Source organism: Hypanus sabinus, chromosome 2 (genome assembly GCF_030144855.1).
Source record: "Hypanus sabinus isolate sHypSab1 chromosome 2, sHypSab1.hap1, whole genome shotgun sequence".
NCBI lineage: Eukaryota > Metazoa > Chordata > Chondrichthyes > Myliobatiformes > Dasyatidae > Hypanus > Hypanus sabinus.
The window spans coordinates 91,540,380-91,560,576 of NC_082707.1; the positions used below are offsets into that span (position 1 = coordinate 91,540,380).

General features: G+C 43.7%; 1 protein-coding gene across 1 annotated transcript in view; it reads left to right on the forward strand.

The window, feature by feature from the left end:
• Window positions 1-20,197, forward strand: part of gpc1b (glypican 1b) — a 201,080-nt gene that overhangs the window by 154,448 nt on the left and 26,435 nt on the right. Inside the window, exons 4-5 of the mRNA XM_059950446.1 lie at window positions 14,436-14,601; window positions 15,864-15,994. Coding sequence (XP_059806429.1) covers window positions 14,436-14,601; window positions 15,864-15,994 — 297 coding nt within the window. The remainder of the gene's footprint in view (window positions 1-14,435; window positions 14,602-15,863; window positions 15,995-20,197) is intronic.

Here is a 20,197-nt window from a genome sequence, read left to right on the forward strand (position 1 = left end):
TTACTTTAGAAATTACCTAGGGTTACCCATAGTCCTCTATTTTTCTAAGCTCCATGTACCAATCCAGGAGTCTATTAAAAGACCCTATTGTATCTACCTCCACCACTGCCACTGGCAGCCCATTCCACGCACTCGCCATTGTTGTGTGAAAAAGCTTACACCTGACATCCTCTCTGTACCTACTTCCAAGCACCTTAAAGCTTAGCCTTCTCGTGCTAGACATTTCAGCCCTGGGGAAAAAGCCTCTGACTATCCACATGATCAATGCCTCTCATCATCTTATACACCTCAATCAGGTCACCTCTCATCCTCCGTCACTCTAAGGACAAAAGGCCAAGTTTACTCAACCTATTCTCATAAGGCATGCTCCCCAATCCAGGCAACATCCTTGTAAATCTCCTTTGCATTCTTCCTTTAGTTTCCACACACTTCCTGTAGTGAGGTGACCAGAACTGAGCACGGTATTGCAAGTGGGGTTTGACCAGGGTCCTATATAGCTGTAACATTACCTCTCTGCTCTTGAACTCAATCCCACAGTTGATGAAAACCTATATACCGTATGCCTTCTTAACGACAGAGTCAACCTGCGCAGCAGCTTTGAGTGTCTTATGGACACAGACCCCATATCCCTCTGATCCTTCACACTGCCAAGAGTCTTACCATTAATACTATATTCTGCCATCATATTTGACCTAGCAAAATGAACCACTTCACATTTATCTGGGTTGAACTCCATCTGCCATTTCTCAGCCCAGTTTTGCATCCTATCAATGTCCTGCTGTAAACTCTGACAGCCCTCCACACTATCCACAACACCTCCTACCTTTGTGTCATCAGCAAACTTACTAACCCATCCCTCCACTTCCTCATCCAGCTCACTTATAAAAATCACGAAGAGTAGGGGTCCCAGAACAGATCCCAGAGGCACTCCACTGGTGACCGACCTCCATGCAGAATATGACCTGTCTACAACTACTGTTTGCCTTCTGTGGGCAAGCCATTTCTGGATCCACAAAGCAATGTCTCCTTGGATCCTATGCCTCCTTACTTTCTCAATAAGCTTTGCATGGGGTACCTTATCAAATGCCTTGCTGAAATCCATATACACTACATCTACTGCTCTACCTTCATCAATGTGTTTAGTCACATCCTCAAAAACTCAATCAGGCTCGTAAGGCACGACCTGTCTTTGACAAAGCCATGCTGACTATTCCTAATCATATTATGCCTCTCCAAATGTTTATAAATCCTGCCTCTCAGGATCTTCTCCATCAACTTACCAACCACTGAGGTAAGTCTCACTGGTCTATAATTTCCTGGGCTATCTCTCACTCCCTTTCTTGAATAGGGAACAACACCCACAACCCTCCAATCCTCTGGAAACTCTTCCATCCCCATTGATGATGCAAATATCATTTCCATAGGCTCAACAATCTCCTCCCTCTCCTCACTTCGCATCTCACATTACCCTTTTATATCTCTTCCAGTCCTGGTGACTTATTCAACTTGGTAATTTCCAAAAGCTTCAGCACATCTTCTTTCTTAATGTCTGTATACTGAAGCTTTTCAGTCTGCTGTAAGTCATTCCTACAATCACCAAGGTCCCTTTCTGTAGTGAATACTGAAGCAAAGTATTCATTAAAAGCCTCACTGTCTCCTCCAGGTTAGTAGATAACTTTGCACTGTAAATTGCCCCGAGTGTATAGGTGCGTTGGGATCTAGGTAAGCTGATGGGATTGTGGAGAATTGAAAAGGGGGATTCATACAGGATAGTGGTCACCAACATTTTGAAGCCCAAGATCCCCTACCTCAGCCTTAGTGAAAGGCAAGATCGACTCCAAATCGATTAGTTACACGCATGCGCACTGGGGCAGAAAAAGACCGGAATTAAAACCCCACAACCTGGAAGTAGAAATACTGTATGAACACTGGGGTCACCATCCTTTTTTCGCACCGCGGACCGGTTTAATATTGACAATATTCTTGCAGACTGGCCAACGGGGGTGGGGGGGGGGGTGTTAAACACGATCGGAATACAGTGATACTCGAAGCAGGTTCCTTATGTCCAGTCTATTCCGCAATTTAGTTTACGTGGCTCTCAGCACTTATCAGCTGTCCCACTTGCTCGCGTTTTTAATGCTGGAAAAAAACTCAGCAGGTTCGTATTTAACTGCAGGGTGTTTGGACTCAGGGTACCGAAGCAGTTTTGAGGGCTTCATTGTCTCATTAGACAGCCTCTAGGCCCAAACTCCAGCCTCCCGCCCGCTGCCAGATGCCTTGGTCGGGTGCGTCTGTTCCCATGCCAGGGCCACGGCGGTCGCAGTCCAGAGAGAGCGACCGATGGACCGAGGAGTGCGACAGGGCACCCGCCTGCCCCTCTTGTAGGATCTATCAGCCGACAAAAGTTTGTTTCAGTAGATTGCAACGCGGTAGCTGCTCTGCTACTTACCAAACCCAGAGCCCGAATTAGGTCGTCTGCAAATATTTTGGCACCGGGTTCCCCGCAAACATTCGGTGTGATAAACAGGTTTAGAGGCAGCGCCGTTCTGTCCGCGCTCCAGGCCGGTAGCAACGGCACTGCTCACCGGCCGCTCGAAGCAGCCGGTTACCGAGGCCAACCAGTGACTGCTGACACGCTTGGGTAATGACCTCGCGTGGGTTCAAGTTCAACAGTGGGTGTGACCAGGAATGAAGAATGAAGAATGACTCATATCTTCTCCTCGCAGCCCGGTGGTTGGGGACCACTGAATTACACTGTGTAGTGAAGGGGAGCTACATGCATGCGCACCAGGCAGAAAGAACAGAACTGAAACCCTGCAACCCGGAAACAATCTCTCAACAGCATTTGTGTATTTATTTTTCATTTTTTTCCGGAATCTACTGGGTAAGTCTCAAAGATCAACCCCTCGATCACAATCGAGGTGTTACCGACCACTAATAGAGGATTACTGTAAATAGATGATTGATGGTCAGCGCAGACTTTCTGGACTGAAGGACTTTTTCTGTGCTCTATGACTGTAAGCGGTTTTCTGGGTGCATCTGTGTGTATATCGGACTGTGCAGCCCAGTGTAACTGAGAGGCTTTGGAGGAAGGTTCAGCAGTTAACTCTTACTGATACACCCAAATTGAGGTGTTGAACTTTGTGATAGTCACTAAATCCATGCGATTCGATTTTATTCTGGAACTCATGCTTAGTGGATTTAATGTAGTTTATCCTGGCAATCCTCTTTATAATTCCAGCAATCCAAGGATACCGGCTGTCCTTGTGACTGGGCTCCCTGGAGCTTGCTTCTGATGAGTCAGAGATGCAGTCAAGTTTTCATTCATTACTTGGGCTGTGACAATCCACAGGAGGAATTTCCAGTATTACAGGAGCTGCCATCAGCCCTCTCAGTATATCAGTGGCCGTCAGATCGGATAAGCTTAGTGGAGCCCATTATTGAAATACTGTAATAATGAGTGGTCACCTGCGTACTGCCATTGCTCTGAAGCCAGGTAACTCATTTTGCTGCTACATCATTAGGGCTTCCTCAGTTTTTATCCAGGTTCTGACTATTGTGCTGGATGTGATACCCTGGCAGTAGCTTGATGTACTTCAGGGGGCCCTGAATTTTCTGGAGTTAACAACTAATCTTCCAGGAGCAGATATGAAATACTAAAATATCGATCTTTAGTCTTGCTAAAAGGTTTAAAACAGTCCTATTTTAGGTAATGTATGGGTTCTGTTCAAAAGTAAGCTTCTTGAAATCCCTATAGCCATCTTGGATTCACCACTGCACAGGTCTCCTGTGGTCCCTACAAGTGCCATTGAAGGTGCACGAAGGTAGAATTCACACTAATATTCTGTTTTTAGAAACCAGAGAGGCAAAACAGGTAGGAGTCTTCTAATCTGAGTGTCCAGATTGAAAGGTTCCTGGTTTGAACGAGCCAGTTTTTAAGGCAGCATAACATCAAAACTGGAAATGCTGGAAACACTCAGCAGGTAATGTGGCAACTGTGGAAAGACAAAGAGTTAAAGTTTCAGAACCTGGATGCATCATCAGAATTATATTAAATTACTTATTTAGAAGGCTCACAGACCTGAAAAGTTAACAGTATCTCTTTCACAGATTCTGACTTGCTGAGTGTTTCCAGCAAGTAGTTTTATTTCAGATTTCGAACATCTGTTTTTTTTTCTTGATTGTCGGTCCAAATTTCTTGTGTTCATCTCTGGATAGCCAGAGGGTCTGACATTGATGTATTATTATAAAGTAATGGTTTTATCATTGTCACATGTGGCAAGGTGTAGTGAGAAACTTGGTTCTGTGTGCCATCCAGACAACTACTTCTCCATATCAATACATCAAAAGAAATACAAAGTTCAAAGTAAAAACAAAGTAAATTTTATTATCAAAGTACATCCACGTCACGATATATTACCCCGAGATTCATCTTCTGGGCTGACTCAATAAATGTGTAGAATAGTAACTATAACAGGATCAATTAAAGATCAGAGTGCAGAATACAACAAATATAAATAAATACAATAGATAATGAGTACATGAGATAATGAGATAAAGAGTACTTAAAATTAAATCATTGGTTGTAGGAATATTTCAATGATGGGCAACTGACTGTAGTTATCCTCTTCTATTCAAGAGCCTGATTATTGAGGGGTAGTAACTGTTCTTAAACCTGGTGGCCTAAGTCCTGAGGCTCTTGTACCTTCTACCTGATGACAGCAGCGAGAAGAGAGCAAGGCCTGGGTGGTGAGGATCTCTGATGATGGATGCTGCTTTCCTACAACAGTGTTTCATGTAGTGTGCTCAATGGCTGCGAGGGCTTTGCCTGTGATTTACTGGGCCGAATCCACTACCGTTTGTAGGATTTTCTGTTCAAAGTCATTGGGGAAAGCAATAACAGAATGCAAAATTTCATGTGACAGCTCCAAAGAGTGCAGCAGAGGCCAATGGTAAGGAAGAAGGACCAGTGTGAGGTAGATTGTGAGGTCAAGAGTCCATCTTATCATTCAAAAGGTCCATTCATTAGTTTTAAAGTAGTATGGTAGAAGCTGTCCTTCGGCTTGGTGGTATATGCTTTCAGGCTGCTCCTTTTTTTTTATATCTTCTGTAGGTTGGTAGGTACACTTGAGGTCAGCATCAGGTCACAGTCTGCATTGAGTTTAAGAGTCTGCTGAATATGGGGTGCATGATCATACTCAATGATCACTGTTAGAAGAAGCAAATCACCCAAGTTCATACGCAACGTGCATGTGGGATAGGATGCTTACTTCCAGAATCCCAAGAATTTAAATAAAACCTGCACTTTCACTCACAAAGCTTTAATAATTAGGCCTTTGGTTGAATTTTTTTTAAAAGAAAGGTTATGTGTTGGCATTTGTAATCAAAGGCATCCAAGATATTCTGTCATTAGCTCACCTTTTGTTCATCATTTCAACAGTATAGAGTGATAAGAACCATTTGGCAGTCAGCGCTGTGCACCTGCAAGCAAAGGCAGATTTTAATTATAAGGTGTTATCACGGCAGACTTTCCCCCTGAAGCATTGTATACTGAAAAAATCCTCCCAGCTCCTGTTGAGAAACTGCCTGGAAATGGAGATAAAACCTCTGCTTGCCCGTCTAACAAAGGAACTCCTGTTACTGAACTGTCAGGTTGCATCATTACAACTGGAAAGCAGCTGTCTGCTGATTAGTTAGTTGTATCTCAACCCACCTCTGCCTTGCTTTCCTCACATCTTTCTAATATTGGAAAAGTGTTGGAGCAGAAGGGATGAAAGAATTTATTAAGCTTTAAGCCTTACAGATTTATATTCCTTCTAAGATATCAGCTTGGTTCAATTGGCAAGCCTGTCACTTTGAGAGCTGAAGTCCTAGTTGGGGAACTTGATCTCATGGTCTCTGCTTCAATGAGAAAAGAAGCTTAGCTGAAGGTGATTCCTTAAATTAATTTTGAAACTCAGGGCCTCCTTGGCTGTCTAAGTGGATGGACAAGATTCCATGGCCTCACTTGAAGAATGAGGTGCCTCTATTCTGAGTAATATTCCTCTCTCTTCAGTGCAGGTGAAACGGTCATTATCTTGATGCAATGAGTGATTTGTTGCCAGTACGAATTTGCTACGTTATAGCAATGACTACACTTCAGACAGACATCAGCTGTGCCTGCTGGACGATGGAATAGATTGCATCTTTATATCACCCCTTGTGGTCTTGGGAAATTTTAAACTAGCTGCCTTTGCCCTCCTTTGTGGTTGAGGAAACACACTTACCAAGTTGTGCACTGGATTTCCCATCAATGGGAATGAGGTGACTTTGACATTGTTTGGAGGATATGCATTAGACATCGAGGAGAGTTCTGCTGCTGGAAATCATAAGAAATAATGATATTGGATATTTCATGCCCACACGGACAGCAGCTGAGGTCTCAGTTTAATGTGTCAACTCAAAGGCACCATCTCTGACTGTTCTGAACCGCAACAACCTGTCAGCAAATCTAATAAACTCTCACTGTGGGAGGAGTTAGACTGCAAGGAAGCAGGTGCTGTGGCCGAATAGCTCACCACCAGCCAACAAGCACCCATTTAAACTAATCCCGCTAATCCTATCTTAATTCGCTCCACGTTCCCCTCAACCCCTCCCCTCCGCACATTCCACCACCCACCTACACATTAGGGGTAACTTATAGTAGCCTATTAAGCCACCAACCTTCACAGCTTTGAGATGAGGGGGCAAACTGGAGGAATGCTCAGGCATGAGGAGAACATCCAGACTCTACTCAGGTAGCGTTGGAGATTGGGACTGGACTTGGGTCTCTGGAACGGTGAGGCAGCAGCTCTACCAGCTGTAACCCTTTGTCAGTGTGATTCCAATGTCTGCAAGTGCTCTTGGACCAACTAATAGAAATAACACCACAGGCTTCACAGGGAAGAAGGGGAGGACTGCACTCACCCCTTAGTAATATTTTTCAACATACCATCTCTATTTTTTCAATCTGTGTTTGCTAGATAGGAAACCTTTGGTACTGGTTGCCATTTCCATTTATTTATTCAATATAAACACTGAATTATTCTTAAACAGTTTGCAACAAGGCTGTATTTTTATGAACCGTTGTTTAAATCCTCACTTAACCTTTACTGCTTTACTGGAGTTCTCATTCTTCCTTGTCACCACATCTTGGTAACACGTTGTTGAATTTGTGTGTGGCACTCCCTGTGGACACATAGGAAACTTTACACCCATTAGAGAACACAGATGGGCCTTGGTCTAGAAACCTTATTTTAAAGATGACACCTGTGAAACTGCAGCAGTCCCTGAAGTCTTAGTCTAGGTTCTGCATGTGAGACCTGCTGTGGGACTGGCAAAGCTACTGCCTACTATTCCAGCTCAGAACTGATAAAAGACTATTGGCCCTGTGGGAGGCTATCCTCTCATCTAGATTTCCGTGACAAAGATAACTGTTTATTTACTTTTCTCAGGTTCTGGGCATGGCTTGCAAGGCCAGCACTTGTTGCCCTTTCCCAACTGCCCTTAGAAGGTGGCAGTAAGACACCGGCAACTGAACGGCTTGCCAGGCAATTTCAGAAGGCATTTAGGATTCAAATGGGATGCGACTGAAGTGACAGTTAGGGTAGACTGATTGGTGGCTTTGTTTAACAACATCTGAATGTCCCCGTTTGTAATAAACAATAGAATATCATGTTTGTGGCTGCCTCTTACTGCTAGTTCATTAACCCTGTGAAGGCGGATGGATGCAATAGCTATTGCTGTCCAACAGAGGGCAGAGTGAAGCCAAGCATTGCCGGTCTTGATACGCTACATCGGCCACTGAGAGAATGGAAACAAAAGAGACTGCAAAGTTCGAAGTAAATTTTATTATCAAAGTACAAATCTGTCACCATATAAAATCCTGATTCATTTTCTTGTAGGCATACTCAGGAAACCTATAGAATAATAACTGTAACAGGATCAATGAAAGATCAATCTGAGTGCAGAAGACAACAAACTGTGCAAATGCAAATATAACTAAATAGCAATAAATATCGAGAACATGAAATAACAAGATAAAGAGTCCTTAAATTGAGATCACTGGTTGTGGTGGATGGTCAAGTGGGTGTAGTTATCCTTTTCTGTTCAAGAGCCTGATGATTGAGCGGTAGTAATTGTTCTTGACTCTGGTGCTGTACCTTCTACCTGATGGCAACAGCGAAATAAGAGCATGTCCTGGATGGTGGGGATCTCTGGTGATGGATGCTACTTCCCTATGACAATGCTTCGTTTAGATGTGCTCAAAAGTTGGGAGGGCTTGACCCATGATGGACTGGGCGGAATCCACTACATTTTGTGGGATTTTCTGTTCACAGGCAGTGGCGTTTCCATCCTAGGCCATGATTCAGCCAGTCAATGCACTCTCCACTACACATCTAGATGTTTGTCAAAGTTTTTGATGACATGCCAAATCTCTGCAGATTACTAAGGAAGTAGAGGTGCTGCCATGCTTTCTTTGCAATTGTATTTACGTGCTGGGTTCAGTTGCATCCTCTGAAACAGTAACACCCAGGAATTTAAAGTTGGTGACCCTCTCTGTCTCTGACCCTCCAATGAGGACTGGCTCATGAACCTCTGGTTTCCCTCTCCTGAAGTCTGCAATCTAGATGCTGAGACCTAGAGCAACATACAAGATCTTAGGGAAACTCAGTAAGTCAGGCAACATCTGCAGAGGGATATTGACTGTCAATGTTTTGGGTCAAGACCCTTCATCTGGACTGAAAGATAGAGGAAAGATGGGCAGTATAAAAAGTAGATGTTAAAGTTAGAGCAGGAACTGGCAGCTGATAGGTAAGTACAGGCAAAGAGGGTTGATAGGCCGATGGAGGAGGGAAGAATAGAAATAGTGACAGAAGCTGCAGTGCAGAGGCAACAAAGGACTGAAGATGAAGTCTGATAGAAGAGGAAGATTGAGGATGGAATAAAATGAGGGAGATAGGGGGGGCTTCTGTCCTCTCCACCTGCCTGTCACTGAATCCGCCTATCACTCACTAACTCTTGCATTGTCCTTCATTTTTATGCTGGCTACTTCTCCTCTATCAACCCAGATGAAAGGTCACAGCTTGAAATACAGAACATCCAATTCCCTCCACAAATGCTGACCGAGCTCCTGAGCTCTTCCAGTATCTTGGTTTTATTTTGCCACTTGGAAAGTGATACCTGGAGTGTAACAGTGGTGCTGAGTTACAAGGCTTTCTCTGTCCAAAGGACGATATGAATCTCTGCTGCAGAAAGTTCCATTTAACTGGAACATAATGTCAGTGCTAAATTTTGTGTAGAAAACTAAGAAACAGGCAGGCAGGAGTCTGCACGGAATGCCCTTGAGTCCCTGTGTAGAAAGGAGATGGTGAATCCTCTGGAATGGTTCTCCAAGCAGGCTCTAAGGTAACTTGGCTGAATGCCTCATCATCAGAGGTTTCAAACAAGCTCCAAGGTTTTGCTTGGCTGGTGGAGAGATTGTGCGCAGCAAAGTCTCAGCGTCACCATGTGCTGAGGATGACATCATCATCCATCCCTTTCTGGGACTCATGTTGCCAAGAAGTTCTGGAAGGGGACATGGTGGCCTTTATCAAGGTTCATCGAGGTGCTCTCCATACAGTCAGACTATCTGCTGCTGGAGGATTATCCAGTGAGTGAAGGATGCTTGTTGGTCATCTATCACAAAGGGCTATCATGACCTGACTCATCATAAGGTGCAGAACCATGCACTAAATCTCAACCCAGCCATCACAAAGGCTTGCTTGGAAGGCAACAGCTTAAGAACTTCCCACTGCTGTATTGAAACTCCTGCAAAACCTCCTGGTACTGTTTGGTCATGGAACTCATCTTGAAAATGTATGCACATGCAACATGGCAGCATACAGTCTGAAGGAACCATGCATTTACCTGCAAACTTTACCAACAGAGTACATTTTAGAATTAAAAAAAATAATGCTACTGAGTTTAAGGAATATTTTCAGAGGAGAATCTGATTTACGCTGTCCACTAATTAGATTAATCACATCAACCTTTTTTCAAATCGTCAAGGAGTGAAGAGTCATGAACAACGTCATGACTTAATTGAGAGGAACATGAAAATTCCCTAGAAATCAAGAGGGTGTCAATTATTTTATTGCTCTATCCATTTGGAATTTTGTTGACATAATATATTGCCAAGGGCTAGTTTTGGGATTTGATCTAATTAGTTGATTAATCCAACGAAAGATCCTTATAGCATAAGAATAACCAGACGTATAGAAACTAATAGGAATATTTTATTCAAATCATGGCTCCTTGCCAAGGGCCAGAGCAGAAGGTGAGGAAGGGTAGCCATGCTGAGTGATCATGCTGGTTGGATCCTAAACATTTCCAGGTTGGTTATTACAGAGGATTGGCACAATTTTCTTGCTATGATCATACTGGGCTTTGATAGACAAAATTAGGCATGGCTCTTGTACGTAGAGACATTCAGCAAATGAAAGGAGGTGGCCGAATTGGGCAAAGCTATTTAAAAAGTGTAGCTTGATAGTGGAAGCTAATTGTGGAACCTTGGCCCACTTTAGAACAGTGCATTCAGGAGAAGGGGGATAGGAGCACTTTAGAACAGTGCATTCAGGAGAAGGGGGATAGGAGCACTTTAGAACAGTGCATTCAGGAGAAGGGGGATAGGAGCACTTTAGAACAGTGCATTCAGGAGAAGGGGGATAGGAGCACTTTAGAACAGTGCATTCAGGAGAAGGGGGATAGGAGCACTTTAGAACAGTGCATTCAGGAGAAGGGGGATAGGAGCACTTTAGAACAGTGCATTCAGGAGAAGGGGGATAGGAGCACTTTAGAACAGTGCATTCAGGAGAAGGGGGATAGGAGCACTTTAGAACAGTGCATTCAGGAGAAGGGGGATAGGAGCACTTTAGAACAGTGCATTCAGGAGAAGGGGGATAGGAGCACTTTAGAACAGTGCATTCAGGAGAAGGGGGATAGGAGCACTTTAGAACAGTGCATTCAGGAGAAGGGGAATAGGAGCAGCAGAATCCACAGGCGTTTGACATATCACTTCCCCAGCCTCTTGAGTGATTCACATGTCAAGTCCTGATTGTTTGACAGGTGACATCAGTTGATGGAAGAGGGTAAAGAGTAGATACTGCAGGAGAAAATTGGTTTCAGGAATTTGCACAAATAAATAGGCAAGAACTAGAACAAATATACCTGGTGGAAAAACAGAAATCTATATCCTATATTTACTTACAGGCTGCTGAATGTATCTTTGATTGACATCTTAAATATGGAATGTATACTCTACAGAAGACACCCAGCCACTTGCCTAAAGCCTTCCTCTTAATCTTTCCCTGCACTTCAACAAGAATTGTTTTATTTTCACAGCACAGAAGTTTCTTGTACCTTGCTGGAGTCTAAGTGCATTTGGCAAAAGAGTATCCCTCGTTCCAATAACTCTGCTCATGATTTCTGTGAATCCAGTTTCCATTTGCATGCTTCTCGCTAGACACAGGTTTTGTTTTTGCTCTCTACCAGTAGGGTCATGGAACAACACACCAAAAACACTGAAGATCTCAGCAGGTCAGGCAGCAACTATGGAAGAAAATTGTCAGTCTTATGTTTCTGCTCAAGACCCTTCGAATGGACTGAAAGATCGAGGGGAAGTAGCCAGTACAAGATGGAGTAAGAGTTAGCAATGGCTAGGTAGATCAGGTGAAGAGGGAAGAGTGGTTTCCAGCTGCCCCTTCCACCTTCCTTCACCTTTCTGTCCAGATGAGGGGATTGCTAGATAGCTGGGAGAGCAGAGAATGAAATGGTATCGGAAGCTGGGAGGTGATAGATGGAAGCGGCAGAGGGTCAAAGATGGTGGGATCTGATAAAACTGGAAGGTGAAACATGGGATCAAGGGAGGAAGGTGGGGAGGGGAACCCCGTGGAAGGAATGTGTGTGAAGAACATATGGAGAGGGTCAGGGAGGGGAAAGGGAGAGGGCAATGGGGGCCAGGTGGATCTGGAGGAGAGAGAAAATGGATAAAGGGACAGAGAGGAAGATGTTACTGGAAGCTGGAGAATTCACTGTTCATACCACCAGGTTTTAGACAGCGCAAGCCGAATTTGTGGTGCTTTTTCTTCAAATTACGCTTAGCTTTATTTTGGCAGTGGAGGAGACCAGAGGCAGACAGACGGAGATGGTGACCTAAAATAAGGCCATTCTGCATATACTGAGTGCTTGACTGCAACGCTAGCTGTAAGCCTCCCATAAATACTCCACTTATCATCTGACATTGGAATGTAGCACAGAACAGACTTCACTTCCTCCTGTCCAACTTAAAGCAGTGTCAACAAGTTAGTTTTGCGCATACTGGGCACAATTCATCAAGTTGGGGTATGAGCAAAAGTAACTTGCTGAGAGTGGTTTTAGGTTGGATAGGAGGAAGTGAGCTGTGGGTAATACACATAATCTCAATCTCAGTGTTGTCTACCTGACCGATGGATTCTGATCTCAATGTGTTACATCTACCCCATGAACATACAATATCTTCCATTCTTGAAATGCTGACATTTTGAAGCATACAGTGATGCAGGTGGATGCTTCCCTGGTGTCATGGATTATTAATTACCTGACTGGCAGACCACAGTACGTGCGCTTGCAACACAGTGTGTCAGACAGAGTGGTCAGCAGCACTGGGGCTCCACAGGGGACTGTCCTGTCTCTCTTTCTCTTCACCATCTACACCTCGGACTTCAAATATGACACAGTCTTGCCATCTTCAGAAGTTTTCTGATGACTCTGCCATAGGGTACATCAGCAAGGGAGATGAAGCGGAGTACAGGGCTACGGTGGGAAACTTTGTCACATGGTGCGAGCAGAATCATCTGCAGCTTAATGTGGGAAAGACTAAGGAGCTGGTGGTGGACCTGAGGAGGGCTAAGGCACCAGTGACCCCTGTTTCCATCCAAGGGGTCAGTGTGGACATGGTGGAGGATTACAAATACCTGGGGATACGAATTGACAATAAACGGGACTGGTCAAAGAACACTGAGGCTGTCTACAAGAAGGGTCAGAGCCGTCTCTAATTCCTGAGGAGACTGAGGTCCTTTAACATCTGCCGGATGATGCTGAGGATGTTCTACGAGTCTGTGGTGACCAGTGCTATCATGTTTGCTGTTGTGTGCTGGGCAGCAGGCTGAGGGTAGCAGACACCAACAGAATCAACAAACTCATTTGTAAGGCCAGTGATGTTGTGGGGGTGGAACTGGACTCTGACGGTGCTGTCTGAAAAGAGGATGCTTTCCAAGTTGCATGCCATCTTGGACAATGTCTCCCATCCACTCCATAATGTACTTGTTAGGCACAGGAGTACATTCAGCCAGAGACTCATTCCACCGAGATGCAACACCGAGCGTCATAGGAAGTCATTCCTGCCTGTGGCCATCAAACTTTACAACTCCTCCCTCAGAGTGTCAGACACCCTGAGCCAATAGGCTGGTCCTGGACTTATTTCCACTTGTCATAATTTACTTATGTACAATGTCCTGGGTATGTTACTCAAAATGGCCTCGTTGGTTTGTTACAAGTAGGAATGTTTCTTTGTCGGATAAGTGTTTCTCTCGCCGTTGTTTCACTTTAGAATGGCTGATATGGTAATTGTCTTCATTTGTTAATCAATGGGGAATGTCATTGTGTCTTGTGATGCTGGGAACTTGGGGGAGGGGTTTTCGCGGGTTTTTTGGAGGAGGCCGAGGAAGACGCTGAGGAAGGTGGACGTGTGCTGGACTGCTCGTAAGACCACCGGGGTGGTCCCAGGTGCGACGGCCGGATGGGTCGATTGGTTCGTTGATTGAGCTCCAACGAGTGCACTAAACAGACTGAACTTTGATAAGTCGGCGCCTTTTGTTTTTTCCTTGTATATATATATATAAATATTGTATTGCCTACTATTTGTTTAATTTTAGTAAACTCTTTAAAGTTTATTTCATAACGGTATTTGTTGTGGGTTTGATACTGTTGGCGGGCGCTAGGCATTAACTCGATTCTCACAGCACCTGCGTGTACGGGAGGTGGGTTGGTGAGTGGCTGGATCTCCTTTTTCCCCTAGACATATACCAGCCTGTTGGGTAAGGGTTACACTTATTTATGGTTTTATATTGCTATATTTCTACACTGTTCTTGCTTGGTGTGACTGTAACGAAACCCAATTTCCCTCGGGATCAATAAAGTATGTCTGTCTGTCTGAACATGGCCAGCCCTTTATTGAATAGCATGGCCAATCTCCAAGGAAGTGGCACTTTGACTCCTAACAGATACATCTGTTTTGGGTGATGGGTGATATTTATCAGAATTATTTAAAGTTGATTATATTGTTATATGCCCTCCTCTCCTTCCACACCATCTCACATTCAACTTCTGTCTGCTGACAGGTACCCCCAAGCCCTGAGTGTGTGCGAGCGATGATGAGGTTGATGTACTGTCCCCACTGCCGGAGCATGCCCAGTGTGAAACCCTGCAACAATTACTGTCTCAACATCCTCAAGGGCTGCCTGGCCAACCAGGCTGATCTGGACAGTGAGTGGAGGAACCTCATTGGTAAGAGTCATAACATTGGGTAAAGTAGATTCCTAATTCCTTTTCTTCATCCATCTTAACCTTCTGTGTATCTTGAATCATCTGGGAATTTTCTTGATTGTTTGGTTTATCATTGAAGCTGAATTCCTGGGAAGAGAGGGTTGACACACCACAAGTGGATAAAGAAATTAAATCTAAATTCTTTATTGTTTAGGGGAATAAAGGGTGATCTTATTGAAACATCTAAGATCCTGATGGAACTTGAAAGTATAGATGTTGAAAAGTTTCTACTGGTGGGAGAAATTTATAAACAAGGGGATGTAATTTCCAGTTGTTTAAAACTGTCTGCATAGGGACTTATCAGAGGTTGGTAAATCTCTGGAATTCTTTTCCTTGGATGGCTATAGAAGCCAGATCATTCAGGGTATTTAAAGTCAAAGTCCAGTTTATTGTCATCTGCACAAGTACATACATGCAGAGGTGCAATGAAAATCTTACTTATAGCAGCGTCCCTGGCACCTAGCATCAAACAAGCAGCAATCACAAGAAAAACATAAATGACGCACAATTTTACATGAAAGAACACAAATTGAACAAATAAAAATATCCATTTTAGTCTAGTGTGACTAAACTGTAGTGATTAGGGGTTTTGCTGTTGGTTCAGAATTGAAAGATTGAAGTGAAGTAGCTGTTCTTGAACCCAGTGGTGTTGTGACTTCAGACTTCTGTACCTCAGCCTGCTGTTAGATTGTGAAAAGATGACAGGCCCCAGATGGTGAGGATCTTTGTTGATAGGTATTGCCTTCTTGAGGCAGTGCCTGCTGTAGATGCTACTGATGGTGGGGAGGGATGTGCCCATGATGTATTGGCTAGAGTCCACTAAACTCTGCAGCTTCTTACATTCCTGCATTTACAAATTACCATACAAGACCATGATGCAACCAGTCAGGATACTTTCAGTAGTACACCAGTGGAAATTTGTTACAGTTTTCAATGACAAGCTGAACCTCCTTAACCTCCTAATAAAGTAAACATGCTGGCGTGCTTTCCGAAAGCTTGGGTTCAGGACTGGCAATTCACTATGTTAACACTCAGAAACTTAAAGCTGCTGACCCTCTCCACTGCCAATCCCCTAATGTAGATTGCCACATATTCGCTCTCCTCCCTACTAGAGGGGTGCAAGGAGGGATGTCCAGACCCAAAAATTGCATGGTAGAATGGCTGCTGAGCGGATGGTGGGGGAAATTTCAGCGCTGACCCTCTGTTCTGCATTGTGTTCCTAGATTCTATGCTTCAGGTGGCTGACAAGTTTAATGGCCCATCAAACATGGAGTCGTTGGTTGATACAATTTATCTGAAGATCTCCGAAGCAATACAGACCATGCAAGATAATAGAGCTCATATTTCTTCAAAGGTAAGGAGATAGAGTGAATATGATTTTTTCCTTTTGCCAAGTGTGATGAATGATGATTCCCTGACTGATAAATTTGGGCAGTGTTGGGCATCATAGAGCAGTAGCTGACACTGAACTGGCATCAAGCTCCCATTATACCAGCTGGTGGCTGTTACATGTGATGGAATTAAAACACAGGAACACCAAGTTCTGGACTACTGCATTTTGATTTGGGAACCACAATTGGAATTGGGTGATGATTGGAACTCAGCAGGTGGAACTTCACTGACCCAGGTTTAATCCTGATCACTGGCACGTCTGTGTGGAGCTTGCACGTTCTCACTGTGTTGTAGATTTCCTCTGGGTGTTCCAGTTCCCTCCCACACCCCAAAGGCACATTGGTTGGTAGGTTAATAGGCCACAGTAAATTACCCCTAGCATGTAAGTGAGTGGGTAGAAACTAGGGGGAGTTTATGAAAATGTTGGAAGAATAGGTTACAAGGGAGACCACTGGGATTGTTCTGTGAAGTGGCAGAGATTAGATTGGCTGAATGTCCTCCTTCACTTTTGTCAAGAATTATGAAGCTTGGTGAGTTGGAGAAGAGTTGTTGATCCAATCTTAAGTTAGTTCAACCTTATGAACCACAATGATAGAACTTGAGTAGCAAGTTATCTAATGGGTACCCCTTCGATATACAGGCTTCACCCACTACCTGAAGGTAGAGCGTTCCTATGAAACCATTTGTAAGCCGAAATGTCATAAAGCGAAAAAGCAATTACCATTAATTTATACGGGAGAAATTTTTGAGCATTCCCAGACCCAAAAAAATAACCTACCTAATCAAAGCAAATAACACCTAAAACCTAAAATAACACAAACATATAGTAAAAGCAAGCATTATATGATAAAGACAAGCTATATAAAGTAGAAATAGTATATGTACAGTGTAGTTTCACTTATCAAAATTGGGAAGACAGCAAGCCAAAATCGATTTGGAGAAAAAAATATCAGCACGTACGTGCATGCACTCAACTGCCCGCACAAAGCTTCACCGTCATGGTAGTCTTTCTCCAGGTAAACACACGTATAAAGCGAGCATCTTTTTTTCATAAAAGCGAAAATCCTCTTTGGTTATCGAAAACAGGTACTAATGTAGGTCTTTCGTAACAGCGAAAAGCAAATGTTTGAAAATCGGGGGGGCCACCTGTAAATCAAAAATAAATCTTAACCCTTCCACCCAATCTCCCCCTGTAAATAGTCCATTTATAATAAAATCAGGCCAGACTGCATGTTTCCAACAGTCTGTACTCTGAGCCCATGTCAGATTCGATGGTCCCTGATGTCTGCGTTGACACCAAGGGCCATCTCTTTCCCTGGATCCAGGAGCTTTGTGTCTTCCCAGTTTCCCATGAAGTGTTGTCACCATCTGTTCCCTGTGAGGATTTGGATCTGCCCTGGGGTCTCCCAGACCGACACCCATAGCCTGTCTTGCTTTATTGGAAAGTTAGTGATATGCCTGACCAGTCCTCCCTTCAGATACTAGAAGTCAGTTATCATACAAGATTGGTAACAACACTTAACAGCACATAGAGTGTTATTCAGGACTTCTTTTGTTTTTATATTCTACTTATGGGGCTCAATGTACCTTATTCTCTTTATTTACACTGCCCTGAAATTACACTGGATCATCAGAGAACACATTTGCTGATCTCCCATCTCAAGCGACCCATGGTTTCTACTGAAAATCCCACCTTAAACAATGAGTCACAAGTTGAGATATAAAACAATGAGGAGAACAAAGGCAGTGGTTTCAAGTTGTGGACTGACTTTGTTCCTCCAGTATAGGCATGGACTTCAGTTGGCAGCCATTCCACTATCTCCTCGCCCTGCCCTCTAATCCTTCGCTTCTCCAGCACTGTTGCTTCCTTTAATGCCTCCCTAAATCCCAGATTTCTGGAGCTTTATTTTACATTGCCAAGTGTTTATGGATCTCATTTACTCCGATAATGCTCCTATAAAGTACCTTGCCTATTTCTACATTAAGGGTGCAGTATGAATGTAAGTTACTGCTGTTGTTGGTAAAATGACTGTCAAAATGTGGGCAGTGCTGTCTGTAGATAAGATTAGTATGCTGTCTTATTCCTGGTCAGAAGTACTCAAGGGATTCATATTGACTTTGGCTTCCATTGATTCATAGTACTGGAGGTCCGTTTTATCTACCAGGTTAGCAGTTCAATTGGTAGTATTACGTAAAATGGTAATGCTCAGATTTAGATGTTTGTCTTCATTTTCGTTATGTTCCCCTGACCTGACCTTACTGCTTCTTGGTGAAAGTTTACTTCATATAGAACGAACAGGGCTTTTGACCTGCCATGTCCAGACTGCCCTTGAATACCATCAGTACTAATCCCATTTACCGCCACTTGACCCATAGCTTTCTGTGCCTTGGCAATTCCTAAACGTACCCAGAGTCTATGGCTCCGCAGCCTCCTCAACCAGTGTGTTCCAGACTTCAGCCATCCTCAGAATCCCTGTAAACTTACTGGTGCTGTGACTGTGATCAAAGTCACCAGAGAGGCTGGAGATATGGACAGATTTATTCAGCACAATAAGTAGGCATCACTGGAGGCACTTGCAGGAGAGGCTCCCTGACCCAATATTACTTGACATTTTTATATGCTAAAGATCAAAGTTAGCAGCAGGACAATTCTATAGTTACAATATATCCACAATGCTTCCTTTAAATTGCCTAAAATTTTCAAGCACCCAGGTCTTCACACCGGCACTCCAGGCACCCTAGACTGAATGTGAATCACCGCTGTCTCTGAGCTGCATTCATGCATATGCTGACATCTCAGGTCAATGGGGTGTTTCTTGGTTTGCAATCGACCCCCAGTCTGCAGCTCCAAGAACACCATTGTTCTGAGCTCCATCTTAAGCTCAGTCTACAATCCACATTCAGGTTTGAGGACTGTTGCTGTTAAAATTAATGTTTGTTATATATAACTCCAGAGTACACCCTAACAACTGAATCACTGCAAACCTTTTGTTTTAGACATTCCTGCTGCAGAGGAAAAGGGTATACCTATCTGCTTTATGTTCCATGCTTCCCCTTGGTGCTGCTTCTGCAGGTCATCAGATAGATTGTCTTGTTAAACTTTAAGTGATTGATGTAGCCGTTTCCAGACACATTATCCATCACCTCACTTTGCCACAGCGCGTTTGCAGTTAGCTCTCCTGCACCATTAACAATGAATTGCCTCTTTGATGGAATCTCTTTTACACCAGTGTCCCTCAGCTAGGATCTGAAAGGAACATCGTAATTTCAGGGAGATCGAGGGTGGACCAGGATTGCAAGAAAAGTGCAGATCTATCAGCCCCTAGAACAAGTTGAGGAAGTGGCAAAGGGGAGATGGGCTTAGGGTGAAGGCTGGGGAGAGAATACAACAGAATCATGGAACGAACTTCAGATATCTGAATAAAGTCATCACAGCATCTCCAAAGATTTGTATAATTAGTTCAGACCAGACTAAAAGATGAACCAGAGAAAGAAAGCGTGAGAAAATGGAGAATCTGACTGGTGTTGCTAAGGTCCTTCTCTGGGATCTAGTGTTTCCAGGAGGAAGATTAGCTTCCATCTCTAAAGCTTGCATGTCAGTGTGTTTGGAACAAATACCTTCACTGCCTGTAAACTTGACCACCATAACTCATATCCCCAACTCCAGTCCAATCCAATCACCCATCACCCCCAGAACTGACCGATCCACATGCCCAGGATTTTAAAACTCCCAGGTATTCCAGAGGCTTTCCAGTCCTGATGAAAGGTCAAGGCCCAAAGCATCAAAGGTTTGTTCTTTTCTATAGATGCTGCCTCGTCTGCTGAGTTCCTCCAGCATTTTGTGTGTGTTGCTTGTATTTGCAGCATCTGGAGATATTCTCTTGTTTTTAAAATTCCCATCTTTGTTTCAAAATCCCTACCAACATGTTGGCAGATGAGACATAGAACACTGCAGCACAAGAATAGGCTTTCAGCCCAAGATATGTGCCAAACTAAGTTGGCTGGGCATCCTGGTCAGCATGGACCCAATGGGCTGAAGGGCCTCTTTGCAAGATGCGGAGAGACATCAAAGTGCAAGCATTTACATGAAAGTCAAGTCTGCAGACAAAATTGGTGAACACAGCTCATCTTCTGTCCAATCTTTTTCATATCTTTGCAATAGGTT